Genomic DNA, 17,091 nt, shown 5'->3' on the forward strand with positions numbered 1-17,091 from the left:
GAATTCCTCTGAAGTCTGCTGAGGACTCAATGTCCTAAACTGACCTTTTGCCTCCACAGACAGATTCTTAAATATTGCCTTATTTTTCTGCCCCCCAAAAGACAACTATAAAAAAATGGAAAACTACTCTACATCCAGACATCCCTTTACTTGCCATTAGAATGACAAGAGTTATTTTAGGGTTCTCCCACTAATCTAGTGTTTGGAGCAAATCACCGAGTGGGAAAACATTCAATTTGGTGGCTAATGAGAAAATCCCTTTTAAAGCAATTCCTAAAGGAAAAGTTAAAAAAGAACAGCTAAAATTGTGTCTGCCTTCCCTTCTCATAGCAAAACAACTACAGTCACCAGTAACCTACTCTACTCCATGTCTGAGTTCCATAACCTCACAAATTTCAGAGCGTTGAAAGTACTTAATTTTCAATTAAGCGAGCCTCTTAACCCATTCTTTCTTTCCTACAGCACCTTCACTTCTGACATACTATTTATTTATTTAAGACACTCATTTGTTGCTGCCTGGACACACATAAAAACCACTGAAACAAAGGTGAGGACGTTTGTCTATTTTACTCATTAACATACACCAAGCCCCTTGGCACACGGTAGGTGCTTAATATGTTTTTCTTGAATCAACCAACCAAAACGTCTTGCCATTTTTAAAATTTCAAATTGAAGTTACATGGGGCATGAACAAGTTATTAGCTTCTGGGGGCCCTATATTTAATAAATGTGAGTTCATAAACATAAAGGGTCTGAAATCTAGATTATCATATAGGTCCATGCAAGCACAACCTAAATGAACGATTTTTCCCCAGGCCCTAGCCAAATATGCAAAATAAGTCAGATGTTTTTATATTGCAATATTCACATACTGAAGATGTTTATTTTTTATTAAACCTAAGCAACAGTAGTGGGAAGAATTGAGATTTCAACTAATGTATTTTTAAAAAAATTTTGGAGGGGCATATCCAGTGGGAATAGGGTAGCTCTGAGCAGAATAACTGTTTGGGGGAACTGTTTGACTTGGAAGCTGTCCAGGAGAGTAAGTTATCCAAAACTAGGGAGGGCATAACCTGGGGCCCATTGCGTCCTTCCAACCCAGACGGGAGATTTGGGGTTAGTCTCCTATTTATCAGATTGTCATGGCTTCACTGATACATTTAGCTAACGTCTCCTTCGGTTTCTACAGGTTTAGGCCTGTTTTAAACTCCCAGCGCTTGACAGTGTTCAGACTTCTGAATGCCAGATAACAACATCATATCAAAAAACAATAAAATGTATTGGAAAGTACTTAAGAAAAATCCAAGTTTAGAGAACTTATCTTACTGACCTTGAAAAAGAGCAGAAAAAAATATCTGAAGAAGTAGTCTCTATCTTAATTTCTTTAAGTCTGGTTATTTCCTCTTAGAATTAATAACGTTTATATATCAGCTCGAGTGAATCAAATGATCCTAAAACAATGGGCGGGCATTAATGTGAGCATTTGCAAGCAAGCATATCTATTTGAAAATTATAGGCAACATATGGACCAAGAATTGCAAAGTAATCGAGTGCATTAAAAATGAATAAACAAGTTAGGTGGCAAACAAGACAAGCAAAGCAAACAAACAAAAAACCCACACCAGAGAAAACAGAAATACTGAGTAAGTGTGGTTACCTATCTGCAGTGTCAGCCCTACCCTGATGATTATTGACTTGACCCTGGGAGAGTGTCAGGATCTACTCAGTTCTTAATTTCTGCTCTATACATGAAGAATTTGAATCAGATAAAAGGATTTCAGTTTAAAAGTTCAATATGTAAAACAAAACAACAAGAAAACTGCAGGGCACCCGAGTTGGACCTGCTTGTCTCTTTGACTCTTACTTCCACTCTCCCTGCTCCCCTGCATGTCTCTGAGTAACTTTCAAAAAACCTTAGGATGCACTTCGTGAAAGTCTCTGGAAGGAACGGTGTCACTGGGCCACCAGAATGCCTGATGCTTTTAGTCTCCATGCGATGTCACAGTATGGCTATCGATCATCAATTTAAGGTTTATTCTGTTCTCTACATCATTTATAATTCTATTATCATGCTTTCTCAGTGGATATCAAGCATAGAGAATAGCAATTTTTTACTTAGCATTCTTTAAGATAGATATCACCCCTCAGGATAGTAAATCAAGAAAGTATTGCATTTTTACAACCTTAGCAACCAAAGCACATTTGCTTGTAACTTTTAAAACAGAAAATCTAAACAGAATAAAAAATTCTCTATCACTGGCTTGAGATGTAACTCTGAGAATCCTTTCAGCTTTAAAATTCTGATTTTAATATTAAATCAGCTGTTTAGTCAACATTATACTTTTCCCAATACATCGTTATTTAATAAAATTAAAAAAAACTTAATTATTTGATTAATCAAAGAGCTTATATGTTTATAAGCATAATCCACGGACACAGACATTGGTATGGGGAAGGCCTGGGGGGTAGGGTGGATATGGGGTGGAAGGGATTAATGGGGGGAAAAATGGGACATCTGTAATACTTTCAACAATAAAGGTTAAAAAGTAAAATAAAACAAAATAAAATACAATAAAGAAAACACACACACACAAAAAAACATTTAACTATCTTTCATAATAAACCTGAGATTCAAAATACTTCCCAAGAGCACTCTTTACCTGCGGGAGTTTATTTGATGTTTTTAGATTAAAAATAAAAAGGAGGGGGTAGCTTAGAATGGGGGCTAGAATGACAAAAAGCTTAAATATGAAGTTGTTAACCAATTGAAATATCTTCTTTATACTTTCAATAAAACATGGAATTTTGCTGTGCACACTGCCACCTATAACTCACTGAAATATAACACATTCTTCTCTGATAAGAAAAAACAATTCACAAATATTCCTAAACATAATAAAAAACTCAGCAGAAACTATATGATCACCAACAATTTAAGACAATAGCACCATATTAAAAACATGTCCCTAAGTGCCATAACCTTAATTTTTCCCCCTTTATCCATTTTAATCATAATTATTAGAGTTAAAATAGAACTCTAACATCAATAACATTTCTTCCCATATATCTAAAACTCTGCTTCATATGAAGGTAAAATTTAAGAGCACAGAAATAAAGAGGAGTTCATGTTACCTCCTCTGTTCTATGAATCAGATTTCATGCTCTCTGCATGTCCTTATTTTAAACATAAAAATATTACATAAATGATGAGAGTACTAGCTAAACCCAAACTACTAACTTTAAGAGAAAGGGAGCATTCTTTTAAAAGGGCATTCATTTTAAAATTGCAAACAAAAGTTCCCTCCTCAACATAGCTTAGTTCTGACATACTATTAAAAATAATCATTATAAAGATCAATAGATTTTTAAAATAAATAAATCATGTGCTCTAGGATGATATCTACTCATTCTTTGCCATTCAGAGGTAAACCTAATCTATATTTTAATTCTAGGAAAAATGTAGTTAATTGGATAAAGAGCAATATACTAAAACATAAATAAGTGACGAAACAAAAGGCTTTAAAAAAATTCTGCTACGAATTTTAGTAAGCAATAAGCATGAAACAACCAGTAACTGAGTTGTCCAACCGGAAGAGATTGCCACAGCTATCTGTGCATGTCAGAAATAGATCTCACTATTCCAAAACACTCTCCAATTGGAATCTGAAAAATGGGTTACTATTTAAGGACTTTCCAACTAAAAGAAGCCTCTTCCTAGAGTTTCTGGGATCTCAATACCAAAAATTGGATTTAAAAAAAAAAAAATCCTGTTAGTGAGGAACATATTGAAAGGCTAACCATCTTAATTGCACCTCTTTCCACACCAGTGTCGAAGGGGGTTCATGGCAATAACGGACGGGTGTGAAACTCCCAGGCCCTGCTTTCCCCTTCCAGAATCTCCACCGGTTGCCACCACCAGAGGTTTCAGTCGACAGGGGCTACCCCAGGAGTAGTCCCACGAGTGGGTACTTCAGGACAGGGGCACGTAGCTTGGTTGCAGGCTCAATCCCAGTCCGGTCGGGGCACATGTGGGAGGCAATCAATAGATGTGTCTCTCTTTCTCTTATATCAATGCTTCTCTCTCTCTTTCTCCCTTCCACTCTGTCCAAAGAGCAATGGAAAAAGTATCCTCAGGTGAGAATTAAAAAAAGAAAAAAGAAATGTACAGTGGATTTCCTGTCTTAGGTAAGGTTTCTTTAAAATAAGCAACTTAAAAAGACTTTTCTTGAATACAGATCACTAAAAACATAGCTCGTGGAATTGAGTATAATAGAAATATCTTTTAAGATGAATAATAGTAGAGAGTTAAAAAGGTCAAGCATTCATTCATTTAGTCAGTGCATCTTTGTTAAGCACTGGTTCTGCAGCCAACAGATTCATCAAAAATGTGACCATTCAGCAGGATGTTTGTTGGATTCTTTGGGCTTGAGCAATACTTCTCCCTCTAATCCTGCCAAGCAGAATAAAAATATGTTCTTGTTAAATTAGACACTTGTTCAGGTGTCTCACTAGACCAAGTTAAAAAAAATGTTTTGAGAAAATCAGCAATCAGAATTTCAGCATTAAATTAGCAGTAGCAGCCAAGGTTCCCAAATAAATATGCTAATGAACAAGCGATAAGCTGGTAAGTTTTTATCATCATTCTAAGGCTGAACATTGGCTATCGGCCCAAGCCATAGCAAAAGCCTTCCTCAGGTCTGAATGCTGAATGAAGATCTCACTCAGCTCTGCTAACCTTAAATTTGGCCAAGTTCTTGTGGGTGGGTATGGGGAAATATAAATCAAATGAAACAAAATTGAGTCCACCTGGCATCACAGATTTAAGAAAATGCATCCAAAGTCAGGATATTGGCCCATAACTGAAAGGATTAATTGCTGTTTTTATTATCATATATATACACATATATGCACACATATATACATATGTGTGTGTGTGTGTATACGTTTTTATTGATTTCAGAGAGAAGAAGGGAGAGGGAGATAGAAACATCAATGATGACAGAGTCATTGATCAGCTGCCTCCTGCACACCCCCGACTGGGAATCGAGCCCGCAACCCGGGCATGTGCCCTGACCAGGGATCAAACCTCCATCTCCTGGATCATAAGTCGCTGCTCAACCGCTGAGCCACACTGGCTGGGATATTATCCCTTTAAAAAAAAAAGTATCTTTATTGTTGAAAGTATTACAGATGTCCCCTTTCCCCCCCATTGGTCCCCTCCACCCGGCATGCCCCACCCCCACCTAGGCCTTCTCCACACTGCTGTGTCCATGTGTCACGAATATATATGCATCTAAGTTCTCTGATTAATCTCCCTGCCCCCACTTCCCACCCCTGCCTCCCTCTGAAATTCGTTCGACTGCTCCATGGTTCCGTATCTCTGTATATTATTCCTTTTTGACAGCTTTATGATAGCTTTTGCTATCACTGCCTTAACTTCTTTACTGCGCAAGTCCCTCTAACTTTCTTCACATATCTCCTTCTACTAATCTGTATCATTGTTACCTTTAAAATCATAACCAAAAAACTGTCCTTTTCTAGAAATCTTTGCTTAATTAATTAATTTTAGTCTAGCCTCTAATCCCCATGCACTCAGCATTCCTAGTTATTAGGTTTTATCATTTTTTTCACACTGCTTAATGAAGTTATTTAAACCTTTCTATGCATATCCTTTCTCAATTTCACTATGAATCCTTGAGACATATTGCATGACCTACATTTATTTTCCTTTCCCCAGATATCCCTATGGCGATGCTTCATCGCACCAGCACCAATGCATGCTTTCGCTTCTAAAACTAAAAGTTACTGGAGAGAATACTCATAACAGCAATGCCAGGCAGAAAAATGACAAGGAGGAAACTGCTGAAAAGAAAGTAAAATACAGTTGAGGCTTAAGGTTCAGTCTAGGTCATTTTAATAAATTCACTTTATTTTAAGGGACCGATTTTCACCAATTTGTTTTCAATTTTGAGAATTTTAGTAGTCATTGTCGTGAATAGAGTATGAGGCATTAAGACTTTACATCAAGGAGTTAAAATAAATATAAGTGAATCTGTCAAATAAGAATCCTTTAATCCTAAAACTTTGAGGTGGAAATAGGAAAAACAGTATTTCACAATGAAAGAGCTATGTTCTTATCAAAATGATCTTTAAAATCTATCTACGTATCACTATTTTCATAGAAATGCAAACTTACAGAAAACTTAAACTTATCTGGATGAAAGCAAATACAAGTATAAAAATAAAACAGCATGAAAGCCTAATTTAAATCTAATTAGTTCAGTCATCTTCCTTTACATTCGCATCTTGTCTTCAAAATTATAATTTCCTGCAAAATAAGGCCAATGTAAAACTTTTTTTTTTTTTGGCACCTCAAATAAATACTTTAGTTTGTGTTTCATAAAGAAAAGAAAATCAGCAGAAAAATCAATGTCAGTGATTCTCAATAAGTACCTTATTTATGGACTACCTGACTCAAAACATCTTGCTCTAATAAAGGCTGACATATACTAAGAGTCTCCTATGGGCCGAGAATCTCACACACATCATGTCAGTCTAAGTTCCACAATGACTCGACAAGGTCAACACACTATTATATTTATCAGATGTTTGGAATGTTTGACCAACTTTGACAGAGTTTCAAGGGAGTTCAATAACTTGGCCAAGATCAAATATTTGGAGAAGCAGGGATTAGAGCCTCAACACAAGCATCAAAAGGCCTAGATTTGAAGTTTGTATTAATTTGGTGAGTTATTTAAATTCTGAACAACCTTAGTATCCTTATTTATAATGTTGGGATGACAATACCTATAGACATGGGGGAAAATACTATAACTTATGTAAAAATGCTGGGCATACACTTGTTGTTTAAAAAACAGTCACTTTCACCTAAAAAAACAAACATGAAATTTCAATAAAATAAATATTTTATAGTATAGCATTTTCAAGACATTTAAATAAGGCATCATGAAAATCAAGTTTCTTATACAAAGAGTTATATTAACTAGGCAGTCCAACTTAGAGAAAAACTTTTTTCTTTAATGGAAGTATCTATTAAACTATTCTGTTTACTATTGTAATTCTCAAACTATGTTTGATATTCTTTTCATGGTCTGTCTCCAATAACATTTTCAAACTCTTCAGAAAATAATGCTCTGATTTGTAACCCTCATTACAATTTGGGTAATTTCACTCTGTATTTATAAAGTCAAGGGGCTTCCTCTTAAGCATACAATGAATACTTTCCAGACAAGCACTAATATTATGCTGATAGTAATAAGAAACACACCCACTATACAATAAGAAAAAAAAACACTGGGGATGAGAGCATTCTAGACACCTTTTGTCTTACTTATATATAAACTTAATTGAGGCTTACAATTAATTTTTGAAATTGTTCTACATCGACCTTAATGTTTAAAGCTTCATTTCTACCTCATCAGTAAATCCCATACGTCATTCCTGTTAGCAAGTAGCTGGCTTTGTAAATGTGATGTCTCGTAGTTCCTATTTACAGTCCTAATCACATCATTGATTTCAGTAATCTTTCAGTAAGAGTGATTATCAATGCTGTCAAAAGTAGAAGCTGGGATTCAATATTTTTTTTCTTTTTTCCTTTTTTTATAAACCTGGATAATTAAGATTAAGCTTAATAATGTGACTCTAGAGGCCTCTGGGTAATTAGAAGTTGCCTGTGGTTGAGTATTAATACAGTAAAGACACCATCTTCGTTTGAAATTCTATACACACTCCAAAGTACTTACTTAGACAAGCAACAAATGGTTAAATAAAAATGCTAAAGGTATTCCCTCATCATAACACAGAGGTAACTAGGTTAAAAAAATTTTTTCAGACTGTAAAAACCACCACATAAAATATTCTCTGATTAATTTCTCTCCTGTAATTTAACAGCCCTAAGATCTATTTTGTCGACAAAGGTAAAAAAAAACCCTAAGGCTGTCACCTTTTTACTAACTCCGGTGTGTCTTTAATACACTGTGGAATTAACAACGAACAGCGTTCTGGAAAACAACAACAACAACAACAAAACCAAAACAAAACAGGATAAAACATATACCAAAAGGATAAAGATGTTCTGGAGAAATCAGATTTTTCAATATCCAAAGCAGTGAAAGAAAAGGGTAAGATGAAGTAATGCATTTTGGTTTACAGAAAAAGAGGTCATGATGTAATAAAGACTATCATTCTTAATCAGATCTATTTGTTGGATTCTGAAGGAAAGTGTAGAACAAAAACATAAATCCAAAGGACTATTTATTTATCACTAAAAGGCAATATTTGAAGGAGCTAAGAAGAATGTTAGTATGTTCAATGTTCATCACCACCACCTACCCATACTCAAGAGAAAAAAATATATATATTTGGAAGCAGTATCAAACACCATTGCCTACTTTAAAAATATTCCTGGACCTCTTATTGATCAATATCTCTTATAGAAAGGATGAGAGTGTAGCATCTGAACTGAAACAGTACTATTAGAAAATGATATCGTGGGCATTAGGATGTATAATTCATGTTGCTTTCACTTGCTCGGACCATTGTAAAAATCCATAAATCATTTTCTTGTTCATGTATTGCTTAAGTGCAATTTGTCATTTTGCATTAGAGGGCTGCTTCAGCTCATCAGTGCTTTTAATTCACTGTTTAGAGTTTAACAAAATGCTGGCCCTGTCTGATCACTTGAAAAGACACTGAAATGTGAAAGCCACACCAGTGTTAACTAGGTTAAACAGAATAGAGAACATTTCTACTTTGAATATCAAGTAAAGCTTAATGGAATATCTAGTATTCTCAGTCCCCTAAAACATGGATTGGTTTGTTCTCTGTTGGTTCAAAGCATTAGAACACAGTAACTGAAGAATTACCTGAATGCTTACAATAGCATAGGCTATATCCCTCCCCCACCCGCCACCCCCCAAGAATCTGTAGCCAACATTCACTCTTTACTGTGAGTGAACAAAAGCTAACACAGTGTGTGTGTGGCACTGGCTTCAAAGCCTTGCCTTCTCACCTCTTAGGTCACACTGCTACAAATAAACCTGTTGCGTGGTTACCCTTAAGAGATGCAATTCAGCCCAGGTCTTCTGCCTTTGTTCTCTGCACTCTCCTTGCCAGAAATGACAAGTGCTTGGAACCATCTAGCTCAGTCCTGGAGGAGCCTGGAGTTTGAAAAACTCCTTATTGACAATTTTAATTTTTTGTCTTCCATTTCTAAAAAAAAAAAAAAAAAAGAAAGAAAAAAAGTCTTCTCTCCAAGCTCTGGGTACACTGCAATAACAAGAGGATTTAGAAACAAATTGCTTTCAAGTCAAGTTAAATCACTGCAAACACTCATTTATCCAAACGCTGGTTAACAAATGTGCTTCCCTCCCACCTTTTCTAGAAAGGGTAGGGAAGAAGGCCACCTGGTTACCTAGTTTCAGAGTTTGTAACCATGAATATAAAATGCGTTTGTGGGATCCTTAGCGCCCCCCCTCCATTTCCGCTGCGCTTAGTGCCCAGTGAACGAGGCGAATATGCACTATCACTCTCACACACCAACCAAGACTTTTATCAACATTGATTTTGATAACCTCCCTCCAAATCATCACTGCTTTCCCCTTCTGCGTCAGGATGCAATATGTTTTGGCCCAGATGGTTGAAGCTCCTGGAGGGGACATGGGGGTTGGGGGCGCAGGATTGCTTCTCCCTTTGAGTTCCAGGGATGGGGTGTCCAGGGACACAGTATTACACGAGATCCTGCATTTCAAAGAGGTCCTCAACCCACCACCCAGGCTATTTATATGCTCATGGCCTCACTAAATTCGGGGTCCACCAAAGAGAGAATGAAAAAGAAAAAGGTTAGATGGACAAATCGGCTTGCTTGACACAGCAAGGGGGGGAAATAAACCAGTTACCCTTCAGAGGCGCTTTCAAAGGGCAAATTGAAAGTGGTGTTTTGCTTTATGGGTGACAGGGAGGGGCTGTTTAATGGTTTCAGGTTGAAGGAGGCAAAGAAAGCTCTCTCAATGCCACTATCTGAATCTTGATCCCCAGCAAAATGCTCTTGCAACTGCTCTTGGCTGGAGTTACCCAGAGGGGGGCGGGACCCTTTCGTCACCTTGCCGGTTCCAGGGCGCCTCGGAGACTACAAGTCAGACAGGCGAGACCTCCAGAGACCTCGGCCGGTGTCGCTAGCGCGGATACAGGCCTTTGCGACCCAAGAAATCCTGCAGAGCCCCCAACAGGCGAGCCCTGTGCAATGAGAGCTCCCAGCAAATTCCTCTGGCTTGCCCTATGCCGCTTCTGCCGCTAGGAGGCGCTTGTAACCCACGTTTGCGGAGAGAGTCCCGGTGCAAACACGGCCGCTACGAGTAACGCACACACACACGCGCACACAAAACCAGCTCAAGCGTTACAGCGGATGCAGTGATTATTTATTTACAGGCAAATCTGGCCATCTCTCCACGTCCTCATATCCACCTCTGGAAGCTCTCTGGCTCACGCCGAACGCCCCAAGTCCGCTCAAACTTCACCTGCCTTCCGAGAACAAAAAGCTCCTCCCCAGTTTCCGGATCTGCATTGTCATTCAGCCGCAGGGCTCTCACACGCGGACACGCACGCGCGCGCGCGCACACACACAAGTGTTTCCATACTTACGAACGAAAACATTAGAAAATTACCGTCATTTTAAAAAATGCCCCAGGATTCTGATGAGTCAGCTTGAAGAGCTCGAAACATGTCATTTCAATCTTGCAGCCCTGTAGGAAAAGAGAGGGGAGGGAGCGTGTGTGTGCGTGCGTAAAAGTACAGATGCAATCCCGTATTAGTATTCAGATAAACTGTCATCTCCTTTTCATTGATCCACAGGTCCTTTTGTAAAGTGCCGCTGCGTTCTCCGTCGCAAGACGTGACGCCAAAATCATTTTAGCTGCAGCGGTATTCGCTTGGCTTTGGCCAGTCATCGGTTTACTGCAGCTGGAAAAGGGTTAGCCATTTCATCGGGCGTCCTTTCCTTCTAATCGCTCAAAGGAGGACCCATCACCACGAAATAGCTTAGGGCGGCGGGGGGCATGCGGGGGGGGGGGCAGGGCAGTAGGCACGCACTCGCAGCACCGGCAGGGGCACGGCTCAGTCTGCCCTCGAGCCCATGGACACCCGCCCCCCTTCATTCCCTGCCAGGAGGGAACGGCGACGGAGCTCGGGGTCGGGGAAGCGAATCTCCCTTTCCCACAGGTCGTGGCGGCGTCACTCTGGGGGCATTCGTTCCCAGGGAGCCACAAGGGACCTTCGTACCTCGTGGCTTAAGGAGACTTGCACAGGGGCTGCTTCAGTGAGCCAACAAGCCCCTACCGCCCATTAATTAATATAAAACTAGGTTTTAAAAATCTTGTCTTGGAGAATTGACATGCGATCCTCTCTCGCGCATGGACGAGCTCGCGCTGTGTTTTAACTTCACAGGAGCTGGGCGCGCGGACGCGCGGCTTTCCCGCAGCGCCTGGAGAGTGGACACTCGGAGCTGGCAGGGCGCACCCCTCAGGACTAGGGGGTGGGGGCGGGGGTCCGTCGGGACTCGGAGCTGTGCGCCTCCGCCCGCGAGAACGGACGCGAGCTCCCGCGTGTGCCAGCGCGTTGGCAGATGCCCGCAGAGGCACGCTCACGGGCCCGCGTGGTCACTGCCCGGCCCACCCCCCGCGCCCGCCTGAGTGCTCGGCCGCCCCGCTGTCCTCACCCTGCGAGCGCGCAAGCGGCTCTGCGCGAGAATCGGCGCCCGGGTCTAGCACGGGGGCGGGGGGCGGGGGAATCTTCAATTGTCAGAAATAAAGCAGAAAATAAACAGCCCGCGCGCGCCGCCGCCGCGCAGCACTCGGCCTGGGGAGGCGCTGGGCTGTCGCGGGCGCCTGGCAGCGCTCGGCGGGCGCGGGCGGGGGCGCCGGGCCCTAAACCTCGAGTCGAGCGTTCGGCGGGCTGGGGGCAGCGCTCAGATGAAACAAGCTCCCCACTTATTGCTCAAAGCGCTCCCGGCTCAAACTAGGTCCCCAGGCGAGTTCATCTATTTGGTAAGAAGAGCCCGGGTCTGCGGCGAAGGCGGCGAGAGGCTGCGCCCGCGAGCCCGCGCGTCAGGGGAGCGGCCGGCTCCGGCCCCCGGCGGGGTCCCCCCTCGCCCCCCGCTCCAGCGCCTTCCTCCCGCTCCACGCCCCCTGCAGACCCCCAGCTCCGTTTGGCACAGGCCATATCACATCCGGTTTCCTAATGTTGCTCTGCCAGAGCCCCTGAGCGAGGTGACCCCTGCCCATGAACGGCCACGCTGCAACTTTTTCCCCGCTCTCGGTGATTTATTTCCACCATCAGTAGCAAGGAAAATACCTTCAAGGAAAGAGAATGTTAGCGTCATTGGAAACCCCGCTCCGCAGAGAGGATACCGCCGCTGTTGTGGCTGTTACGGTGTCGCAACTGCTGATGCAAACGGGGAGGGGGGACCTCTGTATTCCCTCTCCGTTACCTGCGGCTGGGGACCGGGAACTTTCCGCGGCAGAGTCCCCAGCGCGGCGCCTCGGGACCCGCCGGGCGGTTCCGTCTCTCGCACTCACACTCACCGAGAGCCGCCGCGCTCGGCTTCGAGCCCGCCCCGCCCGGCTGCCAGGTGACGCGCCTACTTGACGGCCAGCCCAGCCAATGAGCGGGGGCCCGGTGGGTGGTGCTCCTCAGCGATTGGTTGGCAGAACGAGGGCGCTGCGCAAAAACAGAGAAGCGTTGCGCTCGGAGCTCAGAAACTGCCAGCCGAGATCGCAGGCTCGGAGGCTGAGGCGGCGGGAGGGGAGGACGGCGAGCGAGGGAGCCGGTGAGGGGCAGAGGCGCTCGGGGAGGCGGCGGCGGAAAAGAAGCTGCTCGTCACCCTCACAGGCAGACGACGGCGGCGACCAGGCCGGAGAGAAAGACGAGGAAAGCCAAAAAACACCAATAGAGCGAAAGAAGGGGAGGAGGAAAAAAATAAATAAAAAAAAAATGCCAGGAACATCCATCCGGAGAGATGAAGAGAATGAAAGTTTCATGCTGCAGAGCCGTTACCTGCTTTCCCGGCGCCCAGTCCTCTCGCTGTGTTTAAGCCCTTTGGCGTTTGCCCGCCGCTGACATTAAGAGGCATGTGCAGCGGTGCCGGCAGCACCTCCTCTTCATCTTCCTCCTCCTCCTCCTCCTCTCCCTCCTCCCTCGCCTCCCACCAGCGGGAAGACACGCCGAGGACAGTCTTGACACACCGAAATCTCCTCGGCGGGACTCGCGGGCGTCGCGCTGCGCCAGGGCGCGCGGAATAAAGGGCGCGGACTGTTATTATTGTATTAGGCGGCCGGGGAGGCGATCGCGGAGGAGGGCGAGGGGCCGCCCGTCTCCCTTCCTGCGCTGAGACCGAGACATGAGGCTCGACTGGGGAAGCCCTAACATGAAGCGAAAGGAATAGATTTTTTTTAAGGACGGAAAGCCACAGGAGCCCCCCTCCCCCCTCCACACACACACACACGCGCACACACACGCACACACAGAGCACTTTTATTTGTATTTCAGTTTTTTGTTTTTTGTTTTTTTTCTCGCGGCGGTGGGGGAGGTGACGGGGCGGCCGGCTGGCTGCGGGAAGCTGCTTCCTTCCCCTTTGGAGATGGTCGTGCTATTCTTGTTTGCCTTGCTCTGGATGGTGGAGGGAGCCTTTTCCCAGCTTCACTACACGGTGCAGGAGGAGCAGGAGCATGGCACGTTCGTGGGGAATATCGCCGAAGATCTGGGCCTGGACATTACAAAACTTTCGGCTCGCCGGTTTCAGACGGTGCCCAACTCGCGGACCCCGTACCTGGACCTCAACCTGGAGACCGGGGTGCTGTACGTGAACGAGAAGATCGACCGCGAGCAAATCTGCAAGCAGAGCCCCTCGTGCGTCCTGCACCTGGAGGTGTTCCTGGAGAACCCCCTGGAGCTGTTCCGGGTGGAGATCGAGGTGCTGGACATTAACGACAACCCCCCCTCCTTCCCGGAGCCCGACCTGACGGTGGAGATCTCGGAGAGCGCCACGCCGGGCACCCGCTTCCCCTTGGAGAGCGCCTTCGACCCGGACGTGGGCACCAACTCCTTGCGCGACTACGAGATCACCCCCAACAGCTACTTCTCCCTGGACGTGCAGACCCAGGGGGACGGCAATCGGTTCGCCGAGCTGGTGCTGGAGAAGCCGCTGGACCGGGAGCAGCAGGCGGTGCACCGCTACGTGCTGACCGCGGTGGACGGGGGAGGAGGGGGGGCAGGGGGCGAGGGGGCGGGGGGCGGCGGGGGCCTGCCGCCCCAGCAGCAGCAGCAGCAGCAGCAGCGCACCGGCACGGCCCTACTCACCATCCGAGTGCTAGACTCCAACGACAACGTGCCCGCCTTCGACCAACCCGTCTACACGGTGTCCCTGCCGGAGAACTCGCCGCCCGGCACGCTGGTGATCCAGCTCAACGCCACGGACCCGGACGAGGGCCAGAACGGCGAGGTGGTCTACTCCTTCAGCAGCCACATTTCGCCCCGGGCGCGGGAGCTCTTCGGACTCTCCCCGCGCACGGGCCGGCTGGAGGTGAGCGGCGAGCTGGACTATGAAGAGAGCCCGGTGTACCAGGTGTACGTCCAGGCCAAGGACCTGGGCCCCAACGCCGTGCCCGCGCACTGCAAGGTGCTCGTGCGGGTGCTCGACGCCAACGACAACGCGCCCGAGATCAGCTTCAGCACCGTGAAGGAGGCGGTGAGCGAGGGCGCGGCGCCCGGCACCGTGGTGGCCCTGTTCAGCGTCACCGACCGCGACTCGGAGGAGAACGGGCAGGTGCAGTGCGAGCTGCTGGGGGACGTGCCCTTCCGCCTCAAGTCCTCCTTCAAGAACTACTACACCATCGTGACCGAGGCGCCCCTGGACCGAGAGGCGGGGGACTCCTACACGCTGACCGTGGTGGCGCGGGACCGGGGCGAGCCGTCGCTCTCCACCAGCAAGTCCATCCAGGTGCAGGTGTCGGATGTGAACGACAACGCGCCGCGGTTCAACCAGCCGGTCTACGACGTGTACGTGACCGAGAACAACGTTCCCGGCGCCTACATCTACGCGGTGAGCGCCACGGACCGCGACGAGGGCGCCAACGCCCAGCTCGCCTACTCGATCCTCGAGTGCCAGATCCAGGGCATGAGCGTCTTCACGTACGTGTCCATCAACTCGGAGAACGGCTACCTGTACGCCCTGCGCTCCTTCGACTACGAGCAGCTCAAGGACTTCAGCTTTCAGGTGGAAGCCCGGGACGCCGGCAGCCCGCAGGCGCTGGCCGGCAACGCCACGGTCAACATCCTCATCGTGGATCAGAACGACAACGCCCCCGCCATCGTGGCGCCCCTGCCGGGCCGCAACGGGACGCCGGCCCGCGAGGCGCTGCCGCGCTCGGCCGAGCCGGGGTACCTGCTGACCCGCGTGGCCGCGGTGGACGCGGACGACGGCGAGAACGCGCGGCTCACCTACAGCCTCGTGCGGGGCAACGACATGAACCTGTTCCGCATGGACTGGCGCACCGGGGAGCTCCGCACGGCGCGCCGGGTGCCGGCCAAGCGCGACCCCCAGCGGCCTTACGAGCTGGTGATCGAGGTGCGCGACCACGGGCAGCCGCCCCTGTCGTCCACCGCCACCCTGGTGGTGCAGCTGGTGGACGGCGCCATCGAGCCCCAGGGCGCGGGCGGGGGCGGGGCCGGGGCTCCCGGGGAGCACCAGCGCCCCAACCGCCCCGGCGGCGGGGACAGCTCGCTGGACCTCACCCTCATCCTCATCATCGCCCTGGGGTCGGTGTCCTTCATCTTCCTGCTGGCCATGATCGTGCTGGCCGTGCGCTGCCAAAAAGAGAAGAAGCTCAACATCTACACGTGCCTGGCCAGCGACTGCTGCCTCTGCTGCTGCTGCTGCGGCGGCGGGGGCTCGACCTGCTGCGGCCGCCAAGCCCGGGCGCGCAAGAAGAAGCTCAGCAAGTCGGACATCATGCTGGTGCAGAGCTCCAACGTGCCCAGCAACCCGGCCCAGGTGCCGGTGGAAGAGTCGGGGGGCTTCGGCTCCCACCACCACAACCAGAATTACTGCTACCAGGTCTGCCTGACCCCCGAGTCCGCCAAGACCGACCTGATGTTCCTTAAGCCCTGCAGCCCTTCTCGGAGCACGGACACTGAGCACAACCCCTGCGGGGCCATCGTCACTGGCTACACAGACCAGCAGCCCGACATCATCTCCAACGGAAGCATTTTGTCCAACGAGGTAAGGCTGAAGCGAAAGGACCACCATCTCTCATCTCCTCCATCCGAGAGCCTCCTCTAGCCCGGCCCTTGTTATCTCTGGTGCACTGTGTATTTATTTTTAGGATATTTAGCTTATTTGTATCTTTGTGGGGGTAAGAACGGGGGGAGGGGCGGGTGTCACCCTCTTCCACCTTTTCGTGTGTAACCTAAACTTAGTGTTGTCCCTTATTTTCTGCTCTCCACCCCTCCACGTTTATTTTCATTTCCTACCCTTGGAGCTTTGCCACCTTGGACTTTCTTTCTTCCCTCTGGCATCTTTGCTTTAAAATCCTAACCCCCCTCTCAGTCATTTCCCTTTTCAAGAAATCTGGGTGCGAAGGGTCAAGTGGGCGGGGACAGAGGGAGATGGGGTTGGAGGAACTTGCTGGCACTGGCAAAAGGTTTTTTTTTTCCTCTCTTTGCGTCTGTCGCAGGCAATAATAAAATTGTTCTGCCCTGTTTATCAATGCTTTCAGTCGCGTGTAAAAGTAAGCTATAGATTGTCTAACTTTGCACAGTTGTCTGAACTCGAATGCATGTTGCAGTGAATGAGCTATCAGATTCCTGTCCTCTGAACTCGAGTTGCAGAAAAGCCTTCAGTTCTGTTCTGGACAGCATTTACAGACGCTCTTGCATCCGAAGGCCCACACAGTGTGAATTTGAATGAAGCTGCTTTGGCACAAACCCCTGTGAGCGTAAACTAAACGGAAGGCTTAAACAATTCTTGTCTTAAATATCTCTTTTAGCTAATAATCCTTGCCACTGTTTTTGATAAAGCAC

The 17,091-nt window shown here is 46.9% G+C and overlaps 2 protein-coding genes across 25 annotated transcripts in view; one reads left to right on the forward strand and one right to left on the reverse strand.

Moving 5' to 3' along the window:
* Positions 1 to 12,653, reverse strand: part of LOC308555554 (uncharacterized protein) — a 67,534-nt gene extending 54,881 nt beyond the window's left edge. For 6 of the 18 annotated variants that reach the window (XR_013998569.1, XR_013998570.1, XM_081133964.1 and 3 more), the window contains exons 1-2: positions 12,503 to 12,609; positions 10,683 to 10,760 (exon numbers count right to left, since the gene is read on the reverse strand). Coding sequence is in view for 6 of the 18 variants with exons in the window: in XM_081133964.1 (XP_080990090.1) it covers positions 10,683 to 10,745 (63 nt within the window). In the remaining 12 variants the exon portion in view is untranslated. Of the gene's footprint in view, positions 1 to 9,031; positions 9,232 to 10,682; positions 10,761 to 12,366 lie in introns of all 18 variants that reach the window. The other 12 variants (XR_013998559.1, XR_013998564.1, XR_013998566.1 and 9 more) reach the window with 6 other exon arrangements.
* Positions 12,654 to 12,788: 135 nt separating this feature from the next.
* PCDH10 (protocadherin 10) overlaps positions 12,789 to 17,091 on the forward strand; it is a 39,247-nt gene continuing 34,944 nt past the window's right edge. For all 7 annotated transcript variants that reach the window (XR_013998571.1, XM_081133968.1, XM_081133967.1 and 4 more), the window contains exon 1: positions 12,789 to 16,291. Coding sequence is in view for 6 of the 7 variants with exons in the window: in XM_081133968.1 (XP_080990094.1) it covers positions 13,652 to 16,291 (2,640 nt within the window). In the remaining variant the exon portion in view is untranslated. The remainder of the gene's footprint in view (positions 16,292 to 17,091) is intronic.

This window comes from Miniopterus schreibersii (assembly GCF_964146895.1).
Source record: "Miniopterus schreibersii genome assembly, chromosome: 4".
Classification (NCBI taxonomy): domain Eukaryota; kingdom Metazoa; phylum Chordata; class Mammalia; order Chiroptera; family Miniopteridae; genus Miniopterus; species Miniopterus schreibersii.